An 18597-nucleotide genomic window follows, 5' to 3' on the forward strand; every position below is an offset into this window, starting at 1 on the left:
CATACGGCCAGTGTAGAGCCAATTGATATAGTGGTTAAGGTGTCACCAGGTAGATCCTCAGCCACAGAAGGTCACTGGATGACTTTCGGACAGTTGTGCCCTCTCAGCACAACCTACCTCCCAGGGTTGTTGTGAAGAAAAATAGGAAAAATTGCTATATATGTCACTTTGAATTCCTGAACAGAAAGATAGGATGTAATCCTATCCCTGGTATAAATATCTTTTATTAGTGGCTTTAATGTATTCAGATGCCATGAAGTATATACAGCGATTAGAATTGTGCATACAGTGGTTTTCCCTGTGACACTCTATGGATGCAAAAGTTGGATTTTGAAGCACTAGTGTAGAAACAGTATTGACACTTTTGAACTTTGGTGTTGGAGAAGACTTCTGAGAACCATGGATAGTCAGGAAAACAAGGTGGATGGACTCAATTATAGCAATAATGAATGGACTACTGAGAGACCTAATAGGCCAGGTTGAGGACAGACCATCCTGGAGAAAGTCTATCTGTGCAGTTGCTCAGAATCAACACTGACTTGAAGGCACCTCATCAATCAATCAGGCAGCCCAGAGCCATGGATGAGTGGGTGGCCCTAGAGATTTAAGTGATAGATAGATGTATGTATTAATTAATTCCACTAACTAACAAAAAAATAAGCTGTACCCTGATTGTGGCCTTGGCTGTTATTTGAAATTGCTGGATGAATGCTATCTCACTGCTCATTTTTACATAATGCCAAGAGGTGGCTTTATAAAACCCATCAGAAAGGAGGTTAATTTATCTGGAAATCAAAGAGCCACCCGTGAAGTTCGAAAACCTCTACAGTTATTTCTACTGTCCATCTGGATGCTCAACTCGGTGGTGGTGCTACAGCGACCCCACATGGTTGTCTTGCATTAGTGCAAACCTATTTCAGCTTCAGTTCAAATGCCCATTTTTGGGACCTTTAAGTTACCTAGAAAAGGAATTGCAGCAAGACCAGCTTTTGAAATCAAGAGGCTGCAGGGCTGAGTGAGTTGTGCCTGCTGAAATAGCCTCTTCTACTCATGGAGCAAGAGCTTTCTTACTCGAGGGCTGCTTCCTACAGATGCTGTTTGCACGATGCACATAGCCATGGTTAACCATGGTTTATTCAATCTAACCCAATTCTCTGCACTTGCATGACCCCATAAACTAGCCACATGAATTAGGTTAATGCAACAGGCTAGGCTAACATGCAGTCAGCTAACTGGTCACTCAATGGCTAAAATGCCCTCCTGGAAGCTGCTTCTGCACATGGCTGAGGCTATCCTGGCTGAGAGTTACAGGTGTTGAAGTTCAGTTTTTTTGGAATGCAGCAATTTGAGGACGCATGGTTTAGGGTGAGAAAAATGGCTTGCATGTCATGCTAAGCCCTCATGTGTTGACTCATGGTCTACTGAGTAGACACTGTGGCTGATTTAACATATATTAAACCCAAACCAGGGTGATGCTTGAACCCAGTCACTATGATAGGAGAAAAGATACTCTGGATTTCTTCAAAGGAACCTCCTTCTTTGTAAGCAGCCCACACTGCATGTCTGAGTTCTAGCTTTTTTGAACTAGGTTGTGGTGGTTTTATATGTATATGTATATGTATACATATGTATAGACAACCCACAGCACCTTTCACCGATGTAATGTCCTCCAACGTGCAGGACTTCATCCCCCATCCTTCCCCCAGTATGGGCAATGATGGGAGTTGAAATCCTACTCATTTGGAAGGCAGTAGATTGGAGAAGACCGTTCTCTGTGATGTATATACATCAGTCATGGATTTCCTTTGACTAAAAATATATTCCCCTCATTACAGCTCCGCTCCCTCAGCGGGCGAGGGAGCGAGTCCCGCTTTCCTCTCATCCTTTGAACTCCGAACGCCGTCATCCCCGCAGCAGCCAAGCGCGAGATTCGGAGTTTTTTCCCGCGCTTTTCGATGATTGGCCATAACCTGCCCGCGCTTCGCGCTAATTGGCTGCGAGTCGTTTTGGCGGGCTTCTCTTTGAAGGCGGGAAGGGAGCTGGGAAGGGTCTCTCACTCCGTGTGGGGCAGGGAGATCTAAAGGACCAACCTCAGATCGACTCCTGGGCACCCCAACACAAGGGGCGGTGGAGGGGGGAGAATCCAGTATTCAGTGCAGCAAAGCACTTAACACAAATGGGTGCAGGGGAGGCCAATAAATTGGGGTTGGATGAAGCTTGATGATTTGAAGCCATAGATGATTCAACTGGGGTGACGTGGGAGGAAAGATGCCAACAGGGGCAGAATCTCAGAGGGAATGGGGGGAGTTGCTAATTGGGTCAGAAGCCCAGGGAACAGGGCAGGAGGTGCCACCTGAGACAGAGGTTGAGGGAGTATGGGAGGTAAACCCCTCCATGCAGATGGAGGCTGAATCCCAGGGACAGAGCAAAGATACTTCAAGCGGGGCAGCTGCTCAAGGGATGAGGGGACAAATATTAGATAAAAATGATTTTGCAGGAGAAAGGGCAGTTGAAACTGAAGGATATGTTCCTACAGGAAAAAGACTTCTGGAGACTGATCCAAGGATTTGGACAGGAAAGTCCTTGATAGAAGACGTTAGTGGGTCTTCTGTTGTTTCAATAACTATTGAGGCAGGTGGGGTAAAGAAAGGTACCAAGAAAAACAGTTCTGGAGACAGGAGCAAAAAGCAGACTAATAAGAAAAAGGGAAAAAAGTCCAAGGTGAGGGAATAGTAAGTAATCACTTCCAAAACTCCAGATAAACAGATTGACATACTCATTTCCTGGGAACTGTTGCTTTTGGAGATGTCAAAAACTTATTTTACTTACCCACTCTGAGCTTTTTAAAAATATATATATTTTAAAAATTACAAGGAATATAATAGGGTTTAGGGTGCTGTCTTATCCACACTATCCTGGCAGTAGACACTGTATATTATAGGAAGAGAACTGTGTCTATGGTGACAAAAAAATCAACTTTTTCTGACAAATTTTATTAAAAGGCATAAGCTTAACTTAGCTGAATTTAGAGAGATTTGGATCTAAGGAAACCTCTATAGGAGGGTTCCCAGCTTTGCTAGAAAGAAGCACTTAAAGCTGAGAAATTTCTCTGTTCTTTTAAATTATTTTATTTATTTATCTTATTTAGGGAATATCAAGAAGCATATGGTTTTCATATATAACTTTGGATCAGTGCTACTTTAGTATTGCTGTGCCATTTGGATTTGTAATTAGCAAAAAAGAGCAACATTTTTACTGGGGAGCTTGGTAGTATCAAATGCAATGATAGTTTTAACCAGATCATCAAGCCCTGCAATTAACTTTTCTACTGCAAATGGTCAGTTAAGGCAATGAGGTCCAATCAAGTATGAATTCAGATTACAGCTGAACTAGATTTTTGATTTATGGACTCCAAAGGAAAAAGAAAATGTTTCTTTATAATAAAACTAATTCTGTTTAAATCTGAAAGTCCCACTGATTTTATTGGGATTTATTCTGAATAAATATTTATAGGATTACTCAATAATAACCTATGGTTATTGCCTATTGCTAAGGGCATATTTAATATTTTATGTTTGAGGGAAAAAATGAATCCATTGTGATAATTAGGAATGTTGACCAATTAAAGTTTTTATTGATGTATTTAAATTTAATGAATTGATTCAGCAAAATATTTAATAATTTTAAAATTTCAGTCAACAAGCAATCATTTGTATATGCAGTATTAGTTATAATTCCAGCTTTAATATTAATACATTCTGTTTATCAACTGACTTTAAAAAAAACCTCAAAGTCCCCAATAAATATAGAGGACTAACATTTAAAATTATATTATTTTTTGATTGTATATTACTAAAGGGAATTTATTTTCAGGTTGAACATACTGGATATAGACTAGTGAGAAAATCCATGCTTACATTTGTTCTTAAGTCTGTATTAATTTGTGTAACTGACTGTCTTATATATCTAGTCTTTGAGCAATCACCAATCCTTTGTGTCAAATCCATTGAATAATAGGTCTGTATTGCTAAATGTGAATTAAAATTTATTCAAAATGGTGATAAATTGTAATGCAACTTTGGCATTTGTTAGTTTTTAAGCAGAAAATGTAAACATGTAATATATTATGTCTGTCCTCACTTCTGTACTAGGCTGAAGATAAGTTTAAAGAGATCTCCATCTATTTTCCTAAAGAGCAGTGGGCGGAAATGGGAGAATGGGAGAAACTGCGTTATAAGAACATGAAACACAATTATGAATTTATGATTCAATTAGGTGAGCAGAATACTAATTATTAAGAGGATTGTTTACCCAATAGAAATATAGATATAATAAAATCGCTAAGGTAAAAGAAATTGAAAGATTTACCAGATAACCATACAAAAGGAGAAACTTCAAAAAATTCATATATGCATTGTGTGCAGCTCTAGCAAAGTGTATGTTAAAATCAAAGATTTATGGAAAAATAAGTCACTGGGTGCTGAAATATGTTTCCATCCCTTAGATTATCGTCCTAACCTCAGCTAACCCGTACCATCTAATAAATTAAAATTTAAAGTTTCTTCTGAATGACATAATCTAGAGACTGTGGCTATGTACACACAGCATCCTAAATCACAAACAAGCAAACTATATTAATAAGGGATAACAGGTAGTCCTCACTTAATGATCATTTGGTTAGTGATAGAAGTTACACCGGTGCTGAATAAAGGAACAAAGGTCCTTGCACTTATAACCATCGCAGCACCCCCGCAGTCATGTGAACATGATCCGGGTGCTTGGCAACCAGTTTGCACTTATGACAGTTGTAATTTGTGATTGCCGTTTGTGACCTTCCCAGCCGGCTTCTGGCAAGCAAAATCAATGGGGAACTGTGTGATTCACTTAATGGCCATGGTGATTCACTTAATGACCACTGCAAAAGTAAAATCAGGTGCAACTTGCTTAACAACCACCCCGCTTAACAATGAATTTTCCAGTCCCTATTGTCGTTAAACAAGGACTACCTGTAATAAGTGTGGCCCATGAGTGAAGATGCTGAAATTGTCCCTGGGAAGCATGAGCACAAATTCCTTCCAAGTTTGGATACAGTGGATTGCCTTGAACAAATCACTGAATTGGATCCACATTAAGGACATAACAAAATGGCCATATTCAGTCCTTGAGGTAGCAGAGAAGTATGCCAACATAAAATTTGCTGCACAAAGCAATAGTCCTGTGTTGCATAAAAAGTTAATCTAATCTGAAAAAGTTGGGTCTTGCTAGTTCTGCCACTTTTAGATGCTTTTTAAAAGAGCAGATGTTGCCCAGAATTAGAAAAATTCTAAATTTTCAGTTATCACAACACCATGATGCTGATGATTATGCCTTATATTGGCCTCAGCTGAACACAGAAACATTTATGGAATCAGTAAAAAAGATAGTAGAGCATTAGAATTCCCTGATAACTAATATTTTTATTAGGTCTTCCTACTCCTAAACCAGCATTTATGTATTATGCACGGCACCCCTTAAAGACTACAAATGAATCCTCTGAATCAGATGAGGAATGGACACCAACACTTATAGGTAAGCTATCAAAATAATCTTTTAATATAGCAAAGGTATCTGAAAGTCTGCAGGATGTAGCTTCAAACAAATATGGGATGATATTGCTAATGTGTATGCTTCAGTTAAATTCCTTGCAACCATAAGCTATATTTTGTTAAATAATTACAATAAAGCAACTAAGATTTTTCCCATTAAGGAACTTTAAGAAAACCTAGTTCTCATTGTATGACTATAAGGTTGTGCTCACATAACAATATACAGTCATGATCCCATGTGCTTCATGACTGGTACATTCAGAATATTCACCCAACCACCCAGGTAAACAATACATGAACACAGTTCTTTCCAAAGAGGGAGGAAAGCACCAAAAGTTTCACCTTCACCTGTCAACGTGCTGTGGACAACTTATGGATGAAGGATTGGTTGTTTGGCAGCACTCAAAAAATCAAGTGAAGATTGTCTAAATCATGGCTTGGGGATGAGACAAAGGTCAGTATTTTCCCTCTTCCGGGTGCGTAAAATGTGTAATACTTCTCAGTAAATTGGAGGTAAGGTCAACTGATCTGTTGTGGGTGTGATTGGGAGGGTTGAGAAGAGACAGCTTCAAATAATAGATAAAAATAAAACAGAAATATTTATTATTTATTTCCACTAAACTACCATCTAATTTGAGCATCTTAAAGGGGATATGAAGAAAAATAATAACTTTAATCAAGTATGGTATAGTATTCTTAATATTTTCTGCATTGTTTGTCTGCTTAATGATACAAAAACTGGGACAACTAACTTGGTGAAAGATTTTAGTGTTTTTGCCCTGATATGAAAATAAAGTCTTGGTAATGATAAGGCTGGAAGTTATATCTTTTAGCTACCCAAGACTTATACTTCCTCTTGTGGGGGTGGGGAATCTAGCATCAGATTCACCGCTGAATTCTTCATCAACTTCCAAGGTCTACATTTCCTGAAGTCAAATCCAGAAATTTGGAAGCCTCATTTTACAGCCCATATAAAATTTTAAAGTATTCCACTCTCAGTCAAGGAACCTGAGTAACACTGAGCTAATCATTTGCTCTCAGCCCAACCTACCTTACAGGCTTGTTGTGGGAAAATATGAGAGGAGAGATTGCTATGTACAGTATATTACCTTGAACTTCTAACTAAAGATGTAATCAATACTTTTAAACTACATTTTTCTCCACTTTCAGAAGAACAATTATACTATAACCTGTTGAAGCAAAAACACTTATGAATGGTAACATGTTAAAACTAATAAAGAAGTTTGGAAGTTTTATTTATCACATTTATATAGCCACCCATCTCAGGTAGTGACTCTGGGCAGTGTACATAATAAAACAATCCAAATACATAAAAACCAATTAAAAATACAATACAAAAAAAAGATTTTTAAAAAGCAAAAAACAAACAACTATACAGACACTGTGTTCTAATTAACCATCATGTAACAGCTCCACTATCATAGGATCCAAAGGTCAGTTGACAAAACCATGTTTTAAGGGCCTTCTGGAAGGCCAACAGGGTGGGAGCCTCTAGGGGAAGAATGTTCCACAGGGTGGGGGCCATGGCAGAAAAGGGTTTCCTCCTAGATCCCACCTGATGAAACTCCCTGACTGATAGGACTTGCAACGTACATTTTCTGGTGGGATGGGTAGATGTGACCCAAGAGAGGTGGCCCCTCAATTAACTTGGTGTCATGCCAAGTCTTTAAAGGTCATAACCAGCACCTTGAATTGGAGCCAGAAGCAAACTGGCAGCCAATGCAGCTCATGAAGCAAAGGTAAAACGTGCAATTCTTGGAGCACACATAACTGCCCGCACTGCTGCATTTTGCCACAGCTGAAGCTTCTGGATACTCTTCAAGGGCAGCCCCACATAGAGTGCATTACAGTAACCCCAAAGTTAATGCTTTTGTAGAAATATGAAAGCTTTTGTAACAGGAATTGGAATACTGTAGACTTGTTCTTTTAATCAGATTTGTAATTTAGACCACATCTTCAAAATGTTATTAGTGTTAACTGATTAAGAAAATCAAGGCAAAAGATTGTTATTTAGTTGTTAAGTCGTGTCCGACTCTTCGTGACCCCATGAACCATATTGCGCCAGGCCTTCCTGTCCTAGGCAAAAGATAGAATAATGAATAAACACAATTACTGACAATTTCGTACAATTAAGACATATGACAAATTTTGTAGATATCTGTGAGTGTTAACTATGATATGTTTACAGTGATTTTCATGCATATTTCCTAAGCTCTTGAGCTTTATGAGAAAATAATTTATAAGAACTGAGATTTTTGAGAAAAAGAATTAAATATAGTATCACATAGATAACTATTAACTGTAATTTAAAAGATAATTGAAGCTAGTATATTTACTGCGGAAATATTTCATATAAAAACATGCAGGATTCATCCATGACTGCATGATTAATAATGGTTAATACATAATTATTTAAAAGGAGATTATGATAGTATTATTTCAAATTTGGATTAAGCTATTGAAATGTTATAGAATGCAACTCTTGCTTCAGAATGAGATAACCAACAAAACAGAACTTGCAACCCAAATGCAAGAGGTCATGAAAATTGACAAAAACACATGTTTAAATGCTGTCCATGCTATTAATCTTGAAGCAGACTTCATGGCTGGTAAGAACTGATTAGAGAAAAATAGAATAACCTTTTGCTCATTATCTGAGAATATAATGCCTTTAGCAGCTTTTAAAGTTTTTGGTAACATTTAACTATACAGTATATTTTAAAAGGTCATATTCTATGTATGTGGCAAAATTGTCGTATCAGTGCAGCAAAATAACTGGGATGTTACAACTGCTCAAAATGATACAAATTCATCAAGCCAATACAATAGTCCTGCAAAAGATGTGAATCACATGTAGGAGAAAATGTAGTATGGAAGTAGCAGGATGCAACATTCACGAGATAGTATTAACTCATATACAGTTCCACAGTCATCTTAAGTGTTTAGATAGACAATTAACTAACAATGCTGTGTGTGATCCTGACTAGGAAACATAAGTGTAAGATACTTAAGATTCTGTATCATTGCAGTGGAAGATAAGACTATTGTAAAACCTCAAACGAAAACTAAAAAGGAATGCAAACCTTTACCAAAGGTTCGGCACTTTAAATTGTACCTGGAAGTGGGAGAGGCAAGCAATGGCACAAAACTTGGCTATGCTGTTCAAAGCACCTAAACTTTGATTTAATAGGAAATGTGAAGCATAGACTGGAATGTAATCAATATTTCACAAATATCTTTGTAAAATTGATAACATAAAAGAATATGGTTCACTATATCCACCTCACTGGTCTCACAGCGGCTGACATTAGTGCAGAGGGAAGACCAAAGCTGTTATTAGTGAAATCAACATGCAATTGATTGGAAATCAAAGTATTCCTTTGGAATTTGAGTCCTGGATACATTGTTTGATGTTCTTTTAACCTTTTAAAAATCAAACACAATAACAAATCCAGGAGGGAAACTGTAGAACTACAGTACAGTATCATTTTTCATCCAGATATAGACTTAAATTTGTCTTATAGAATTCTGACATAGAATTATTTTTTTCTTAGCTACTATGAAGGTAAATTTTAGCTAAAGATTGCTAAATAAATTAATCTTTTTCCCAGCATTGTATTGCCTTTGAGATGCTTCTGGAAGCCATTAGAATGAAGAAATTTAGACTGAATTACTGCTAGCTACCGGTGCTCTGCACAGGAACTATAGGAGCAATAGGCAAGCATCTTTGCCTCATACAGGTAGATCTTTAAGGCTGTAGAAACTTAGTAGTAGAGCTGTGCAGCAGTTCAACTTCCAAAGGAAAAAGGTGGTTCTCAGCATGTTTGGGCATGCATGTAATGCCTGTTGGCAACTCCTTAAAGCAGTTATTTATATTCCTGTAATCATGTTGCAGCAGCAGAATGCAGCTTGACAATGCTTTGAAGACTACTACAGATTTATGTTAATCATATTCCTATAGAGGTATCTTTGTTTTTTGCTTCACCCCTTTCTCTGTGAGAATTAACTTCTGAGATATGCTTCTGACATAAGACTCTTCAGTAAGTTCATAGAACATACAAACATGCCCTAATACAGTAGGCATCTGTTGATACAAGGTAATTCACGTTCCTTTCAGAATTGGTCTCTGGGAGTCATAGTGAAAACTTATTTAAAATCTACAGAAGTAACAACGTAGAGCGGGGGAATGTATGAAGGCAATTGTTTCTATAAAGAAAATATATCCAGAATGATATTAAATGAACTATGATAACAAGGACGATAATGTAATATTAGGTCAGAATAACTTCATTGTGTGTGACAAATATCTGAAATTCTTTACATTCTTACATTCTCCATCTTAATGATAAAAGGGGACTGGATGGTTTAGTTTGGGTTTAGCCCCCTCCTCTTCCCCCCCCCTTTTTTAAACTAAACTGTTTTTTTGTAAAGTTAAAGTGGACAGGATGCATCCATGTACAAATGTCTGGGAACTCTGGGCCAGTTTGTTCATATTTTATGCTGTTGCTGGAGAACTTAGTGGTGTAACACCTATTTATTTATATATTTATTTACCATATTTATATGCAACAGTAGACTGATCTTAATTGTAACATAATGTGTGTTTTAATCCTGCAAAGTAGAATTCTTGGTAAGGTTGTCTCAGGACCTGAGAAGGTATCTTACTCCACTTTATCCAATGGACTGACAATGCAGTGTCTATTCTTGAAAATTTTATAAATTAAAACAGATACTTTGATACTGTTTTCTGTCTATATAAACATGATTCAGGTATTCTGTGCACATTTATGATGCCATTTCTTATTGCCTTCTGGATGTATTCTCTGCTATTAGTACTGTATACTGTCTCCTTAATTCCCCTCTAGTACAATGGGCTCATCCCAAATATTTTGCCAAATCTTCTACCCTTACAGTTTGTTAAACAACCCTGAATCCAAATAATAGAATAGTGGAACTCTTGAATCTCTTACTTGGCATGATATAAATTCTTAGAAAAACAATGATTTAACTCACATTCTTATATTTGAGGTATTGTTGCTTTCCATGAAGATACAGATTATAATATTGGATTCTATGTACCTTATTTTTCAGATTTCCAAAGAAAAGCTGTGCCTGAAAAGAAAAAGGAAAGGAAAAAAGAACAGAAGAAAGAAATTAGCACTTACAGATTACGGAAGAGAGAAAGAAAAACATATATGGAAATAAATGAACCAAATGATGATGATTACTTGTGTGAGTGGCATTTTTCTAATGATAATTTTTGTTCCTCATTTCTCCTAAGCAAATATTTATATGTGCTTATAGATTTAATAATTTTTGCAGTGCTTTTCAAATTATTTACTAACTTTAAAACTATTGTATTAAATAAGCAGGAAGTTATGTTTATATGTTTTTAAATTTTTTCTAAAGGTTTGTCCAGGATTGGCTAAGAAAATCAATTATAGATTCTCAATTAGTAGCTCTGTTATCAAACTTTTATTTTTGTGACACAAAGAGATTCTTGGATTACAGTCACTAATATAAAAATAGAATGCTCTTTCCTGACCACATTCAGATAATATTGTCATCACAGTTTATGCTTTGCCATGAAAACATCGAACAATGTATGCTGATTCCTTCCTATGGTTCCTAGTGGTTTACCAATGCTGGCTTTTTTAGTTTTTTAGGGTTCTTATATTATCTGCTAAGCGGGGGGGGGGGGCGGGGGAACTTAGCAAATAAGCTAGTGACTACCATTGGCAAGCTTGTACAGGGACAAATCAGCATACATGACTGCATAAACAATGGTAACTGTGTCATCTGTGCTCTCTGTTTCCACTTGTGTGAACAATAGTTCTGTTAAGCTTTTGAAAGGTTTTTGCTGTTTACTGGAGAACATTCTTTCACAATATGCAGCATTTCCATATCTCTTACATTTGGGATAATAAGCTCATTTTGGCCATGTACAGATTTCCTATGTACAGAAGGAGTTTTCCATTGCCTTTGCCAGGATGTTCTTCAGCTCCCCAGTCTAGTCTACAACCTTAGGATGTTCTGGTAATTTCACCTCCAAGTACGAACCAGTCCCAACCTTGCTTAGTTTCCAACCAGACAAGACTAGCCAGCTGCTGTCACCTCCTGAGCTTGAACATCAACTCATCTGCTATTCCATTGTTTAAATAATTGGTAGGTATAAAAATGGTCAGGATAAAACCATATATGGTCTCCTGAGGTCTTCATTGAGATTGAACTTGCTGAGTGGTCAATGATATATTCCTATTATATATTGCATATAGAGAACTGAGAAAACTGAGTTGAACAGAAGATAATTTGTTGGACTCTGACTCCATATTCACTTATCTCTTTTAACTTTCTTAGATTGTGAATATTGCCTGACATTCTTTGTTGAAGAGTGTTCTGTTCATGGTCCTCCACTTTTCATCAGAGACACATTAGCTGAACTAGGACTGGCAGACAGAGCCACCTTCACTTTACCTTCAGGTTTTAGAATTGGCCTTTCAAGTATCCCCAGAGCTGGTTTTGGAGTCTGGAATGAAAGGGAAATATTGCCTCCAGGAATTCATTTTGGACCATATGAAGGAACAATGACAGAGGAAGAAGAAGCAGCAAACAGTGGCTATTCCTGGATGGTATGATCACGGAACATGGATTTTACAGCATTTTCATGTAATTTCCCTTTCAATAAATGAACACACCTATTTTGTGTTAAAGAACTATGTGGCTTTACTTAGTGTTCCTGCTTTAAAGATGCTAGTCTGTAATAGCATGAAGCAGAACTTTTTCCATTGTGACATGTGGCAATGGAAATCCCTCTCTAGAGAAGTTTTATTGCTTTTTAACTTTATGAATTTATTTTCTGCCAAGCATTTGGTTCTTGGCACTTCCTTTGAATTGCCCAAGTTCTAACCAACATTTTATGAGACATAAAATAGGTAAATATGTTTTGGTATTGTTTTCTTATCATTTTTAGTGGATTTTCCCCATTTTCTAGGGATTAATTAAGACAAGGCATGTCATTAAGTTATTACTGTATTGTAATGAAATTGTTATACATAATTGTGTCAATTCCATATTGATATACATAGTTCATGTCTATTGTATTTACAGATTACCAGAGAGCAGAACTGCTACATTTACGTTGATGGAAAAAATGAAACTAGTTCCAACTGGATGAGGTAAAGATCTTTGATGAAAGGAGAAGAGATTTTTGTATAACTGTTTTCATACTGTTGAAAAGACCTATAGCACAAACAAGTGAACTTGCAAACTATCTAAGCTAAATTACTTGATTTTAAGACCATGTAATATAGCTGTACTATACTATACTAACTTTGTGAATATAATGATGTTCCATTGATCTAAATGAAATTCCAGGTAAGATAGCTTATAGTCACAGTTGTAGAAGTTTAAATTACAAGAAACAAACAAACAAACAAAATTTGCAAAGCACTTGGTACAATTATATATAGAGAGATAAGTCAAAACTAGAACAGTATATTTCTGCTCACTCAGCCATACTTGCGTTATAGTATAGCAGTCAAATAATTTTATTATAATAATGGAACATTGTAGAATGAAAATTGCTCCCAATTTCTTTGAAAAGAAGTGCAATATGAAGATCATTAACCTTTCAACATGAGAAACCATGACATTTTGCACAAAGGAAATTCCTTGCTTAAAGTGGACTAATGTAATGATTAATAATAGAGGTAGATTAACACAAATAAGTAGACAAACTGAATTATTACTGGTATCAGAAAACATAAATAAATATCAAAGAATAGAAATTAGAAGAAATGTTCAGTTTGTACAATCAGGATATAGCTTCCAAAAGCATACTGGAGTTTTGTTGTGTTGTGTTGTTTTTAAATGGAGACAGTTTTATATAGAGTTAAGGTGGTGAATGTATTTCACTTTTCCATGTATACAAAACCTTTTCCCCGTCTACAAAATAAAGTGCTCTTTATCCAAGAAAGTACCCAACTGGAAAAAATGATCACAGAGACTTTCCCATTTAGCTCCTTTTGGTCTTTCTTTAGCTGTGAATAACAGATTGGTTACAGCTGAGTAACAGCTATTTGTAATAGTAATGGCTAAATAATACAAAATATCAATATTAGTATTTCATATAATATGTATTGTCTTCATTATTTTCTTTATCAGTAGAAATTATCTGGACTTTTAAAAATGTTTCTCCATTTTGGCCATCACCCAGATTATTCTACATTTGCTGGAGGTTATTTTTAAATAAGTGTATGAATATTCATCTCTTCATGATCTGAGAAGTTCCCCAAAACTTCTCAGTTTCAGTTTTGTTTAAATCATCCTAAACTCAAGCATGAGTCTATGGTGTTAACAATGTACAGGGCAAGATTTAGAAGCAGGTAGTCACTTGCCAGATTTGGGAATACTATAACTGGTCTCAAAAAGACATCTTTGCTCAATGAATTTTGGCCAGAGACCAAATTGCTCTATCTATGAAAATGCTATTATCTTACTGATGTGTTTAACTCTGCAAGAGCAAAGATTAAAAATGCCATTTTTGAAAAAAAAATAGATTGATAATAATATTCTAGGGCCGTTACCTACTGTAGCACAACTGTATGTATGCATGTATGTACTTGATTTATATACCGCCTTTCATTCAGTATCTCAAGGTAGCTTCCTGTTTTTCCCCACTACAATAACTTTGTGAGGTAGGTTGGACTGAGAGGAGGTTGGGCTGAAAGAGAGAGTGACTGGCGCAGAGTTGTCCTGTGTGGTTACATGGCTGAGGGTGGACTATAATCTAAGTCTTCCTGATCCAGCCCAACATCTTAGCCAGGCTATGATACTGGCTGTCATACACCATGTGCACTACATTAAACATCTACATATTTTTAATATATAGTTCAACATCTTGATGTTGTTAAAATTAAAGCATCTATAAATACAAACACTAATTTTTAAAATTTGTTTATATAAACTATGAATAAAATAGTCTATATATATGTTCACGCAATCGACTTAACCTAGTTAGTAAATCAATTTTCTGGGCTTGTGCACTATATTGAACTCTTAACTAAGGGTTCAGATTAGCACCTAAGGTACTAACAAAGGTTAAAACTAACCAAGTTTAGATGCTAACTATGATCTATGAACACATATATTAACAGATCTATGCATCCACGTGTTGTGTCTTAATCAACTGATTAAGACTCCTGAAACTGAAAGACAAGATCTTGAGCTGAGGTACAAATATAGGTTAAAAAATGCAGGGAGCATGCTGAGCTTCTCTAGCTGTGACATCATTTGGTATTGACAACGTTTTAGCTTCATGTTGCCAAGATACTTCTCCTTCTGGGTGAAACTTTGAATGAGTGGTGCAACTGGCTTTTTCTATGGGCTATTTTAATATTTATGTTCAGTTAGTGCTATGTGTTCCAGACCTTTGGGATTGGGGTGGTTAATCTTACAAGCAAATAAAATACCAAATCTTTATAGAGTGATTTACTAATACATATAAGCAATAAAGATGAGAAATAGCAATGAGATTTTTCAGAGTCTTACCATCCATTACTTTGTCCTGTAGCTCCTCTTATCCCCTGCTGGTTCTCCATCATATAGCTCTCTTGAATCTGTTTTAGCTTTAGAAAATGAGATTCACTGAGCCACTTTGGATTATAATCTACCATTTTAAGATCTAAATCCAAATTATGACATAATTTACATGCAATATTGAAGATTCAGTGCACTGTTGTATATGGGTGCAATATTCAGCAGGTTAAAATATTGCAGCAGGACATTTAATTGCATGAGAAGTATTAAGGAAAAGAGTTAACCATACTTCATAGTGCTATCTAGTTTCCTGGTTTCTCTGATAACAACATTTCCTTTTAACATCAGTCACCCTCTTAACGATAGGTATGTTAACTGTGCCAGGAATGAGGAGGAACAAAACCTTGTTGCTTTCCAGTATCATGGGGAAATATATTACAGAACATGTAAAGTAATCCAACTTCATTCTGAGCTTCTGGTTTGGTATGGAGAAGAATATGGAAAGGAACTTGGCATCAAATGGGGATCTAAATGGAAATCACTAAACGGTATAATGCTAGATGATTAATTGCTTAAATTAATGATAGTCAACTCTAGGCCAGAGATTCCCAAATTAAGTAATTTTTTCATGGTGTCTTTAGCACTTAAGTAATTTAAGCCCCTAGGCCAAAATATTGTCGAAAACTCAGCTTCACAGATGGATGTTGCAAAAATGTAAAATATCCTGCAGAGCCTCTGTGAGTTTGCTGCAACTCCTCCAGGTGCCGCAGCACACAGTTTGGGAACTGCAGCTCTAGGCAATAAAATGCCTAGGAATTTCATATAGTGAATGTGGGTTGAGAGAACTGATGTTTTGACATGGTGATAGTGTGGCTTCCAGCATTTTGCCAGTTCACTTTTAAGTAGCATTTTTTTTCGAAGGATGAGAGATGATTTGCAGTAATAACCGCATAATTATAGCCATTATATTAAAATTTGCCATTGATTATATTCATAATATGAATATGTGAATTGATCCATGGGTCATACTTTTTTCCTTCAGTAAGAGTTGATTTTTAATAAATGACAGAGTAGAAAATGTTTAGAAGTCCTGCTCTTGTTTTTCTCTCAAACACAGGTATTGAAAGCTACTTTAACAATGATAGGAGGAGAAATACATGCTCCATCTATTTGGCCCTACACATTACCAGTTTTTGTGAAATCTTTTTTACTACAACTATATTATTTTCATCTCCTTTTCTGCCTTAACCAGATTTGACACTTATACTATGAGATACTGTATGTTGGTTCATCAACAGAATAAAAACTAGATAATACTATTTGAGGCCATAAGTAGGGATGCCTTTTTAATATTTTTCCATGAAGAAAATAAAATTTAATGAGATGGTATTCTTGTTCATAATTAGTTATCTGTTTACAGGGATACATTTATAATATATTTTTAATGTAATCTTCACAAGGGGACCTTGCAAATTCAGATTATTCAGCCCAATCTACCATTTGATTCTGTTGTATGTATAGACCCGATTTCAGCAAAGCTCAAATATAGTTTTAACATCTTGGCAAAACCTTCCAAAAAATAAGTTATGCCTTGGAAGAATTAAAAATTACCTTTACTGTATTTCTAAATCTCATCTTTTATACTGCACTGGTAATTGCAAACAATATAATTATATAATAAGCATTGATAGAATAAAATGGTGAACTCTTTAATGTGAAAGAAGTAAACTCCAAACTCTCCTTTTTTTGTTGCCGGGCTGTCAAAAAGAAATTCTTCCTAGGTAGAAAATATAACTGGCAGCAGATTCCTCAGTGAATTAATCCTATATATGTTTGCCAATAATTCTGTGTTTTCTTTGCAAATAGTTTACAGACAGAATTCATACTTGGTGAAGAAGCAACAAATAGTTTGCCATCAGTGTCCCAGTTGTGAGACAGCTTTTACTTGCAAAGATTATCTCACCCGACATATGAAATGGAAGCATTCTGGATTTATAATACATGCTGAAGAACCAGAAAAAATACTTACAGAAAAATCACTACCCAGAATAAGAAGTGATACTTCCTACCAAGCCATGGTACAAGATATAATGCCAAGCAATGTGAACAAAGGTAAAGATGATGAAGCGCTTTTTTTGAAAGACAGAAATGAAGAAGCAGAGCATAAGAATCATAAAAACAATGGAAAAAACCATTTTCAGCTGGTTACTCACAATCAGACACACAGAGGAAAGCCATATTCACATAAATGTGTACAGTATTCCTGTAGGGAGTGTGGGAAAAGCTTTAGCCAATCATCAACACTGGCCACTCACAAGCGGACACATACAGGAGAGAGGCCATATTCCTGTAGGGAGTGTGGGAAAAGCTTTAGCCACGCAGCAAACTTGGCCACTCACAAGCGGACACATACAGGAGAGAGGCCGTATTCCTGTAGGGAGTGTGGGAAAAGCTTCAGCCTATCATCAACACTGGCCACTCACAAGCGGACACATACAGGAGAGAGGCCATATTCCTGTAGGGAGTGTGGGAAAAGCTTTAGCCAATCAGCAAACCTGGCCACTCACAAGCGGACACATACAGGAGAGAGGCCGTATTCCTGTAGGGAGTGTGGGAAAAGCTTTAGCCGATCATCAACACTGGCCACTCACAAGCGGACACATACAGGAGAGAGGCCATATTCCTGTAGGGAGTGTGGGAAAAGCTTTAGCCAATCAGCAAGCCTGGCCACTCACAAGCGGACACATACATGACAGAGGCTGTATTTTGTTTATGGAGTGAGAAAAGCTTTGGTGTCTTATTTGTAATGTCCACTCACAAGTGAATCAACACAGACAAGTCAGATATGTATATTATACTGAACAAAGTTACCAGAGAAAATGTGCCAGAGAAAAAATTAGAGCAATTGCAACTGCCTAAATATTTTGGCTCAAGAAAATCTTCTATTTTTAGTATGTGTATTTGCATATAACATCTCACCTCTATATCCTGTCAAACTTTTTACATTTGCTAAATGATACTTTTCTCAAAGCATACCTGCAACAAAAGCCAATCCAAACTGTTTTTTCCTTCCTTTTTTTTTTTTGGAAAGGTTTAATATTCTATAGTGGTGTTTGTTAGATTTTAGTGCAGTGGTATATTTCCATTTTCCTAGTGAAAATTGTCTGTTTTCCTGAGGTGGTTCTTAGGGCAAAACATTCAGGTTTAGCCATAACCTTTGCCTGTATTGGATCTGTCAGATCTTGAGTTAAAGTACTGTGGCTTTGGGAGTGTAATGTGTATCTTTTAGAGGTGAAGAGAACCATGGTTACTTTCCTGATATCTCATGACTTGGTGCTTTGAAGAACTATAGAATGGCAGGGTGTGTACACATATGCCAACAGGGTTACAGTGTATGTATATGTGTGGTCTCTCACGCAACTTGATATCACACACAAAGGCAACACTTGTTAAT

The 18597-nt window shown here is 36.3% G+C and overlaps 1 protein-coding gene across 1 annotated transcript; it reads left to right on the forward strand.

Annotated features, from left to right (window-relative positions):
• The first annotated feature begins 2268 nt into the window (after positions 1 to 2268).
• LOC103055134 (histone-lysine N-methyltransferase PRDM9) lies at positions 2269 to 17950 on the forward strand. The gene is given in 8 exon segments (XM_025168089.2): positions 2269 to 2721; positions 4152 to 4275; positions 5464 to 5568; positions 10698 to 10838; positions 11964 to 12235; positions 12714 to 12781; positions 15510 to 15691; positions 17010 to 17950. Coding segments are annotated over 8 exon segments (2286 nt in total).
• Positions 17951 to 18597: the final 647 nt, after the last annotated feature.

The sequence above is a fragment of the Python bivittatus genome, unplaced genomic scaffold (assembly GCF_059951505.1).
Source record: "Python bivittatus isolate LINGU-HERP-01145 unplaced genomic scaffold, Pbiv_v1 ctg000310_np1212, whole genome shotgun sequence".
NCBI classification, from domain to species: Eukaryota; Metazoa; Chordata; class Lepidosauria; order Squamata; family Pythonidae; genus Python; species Python bivittatus.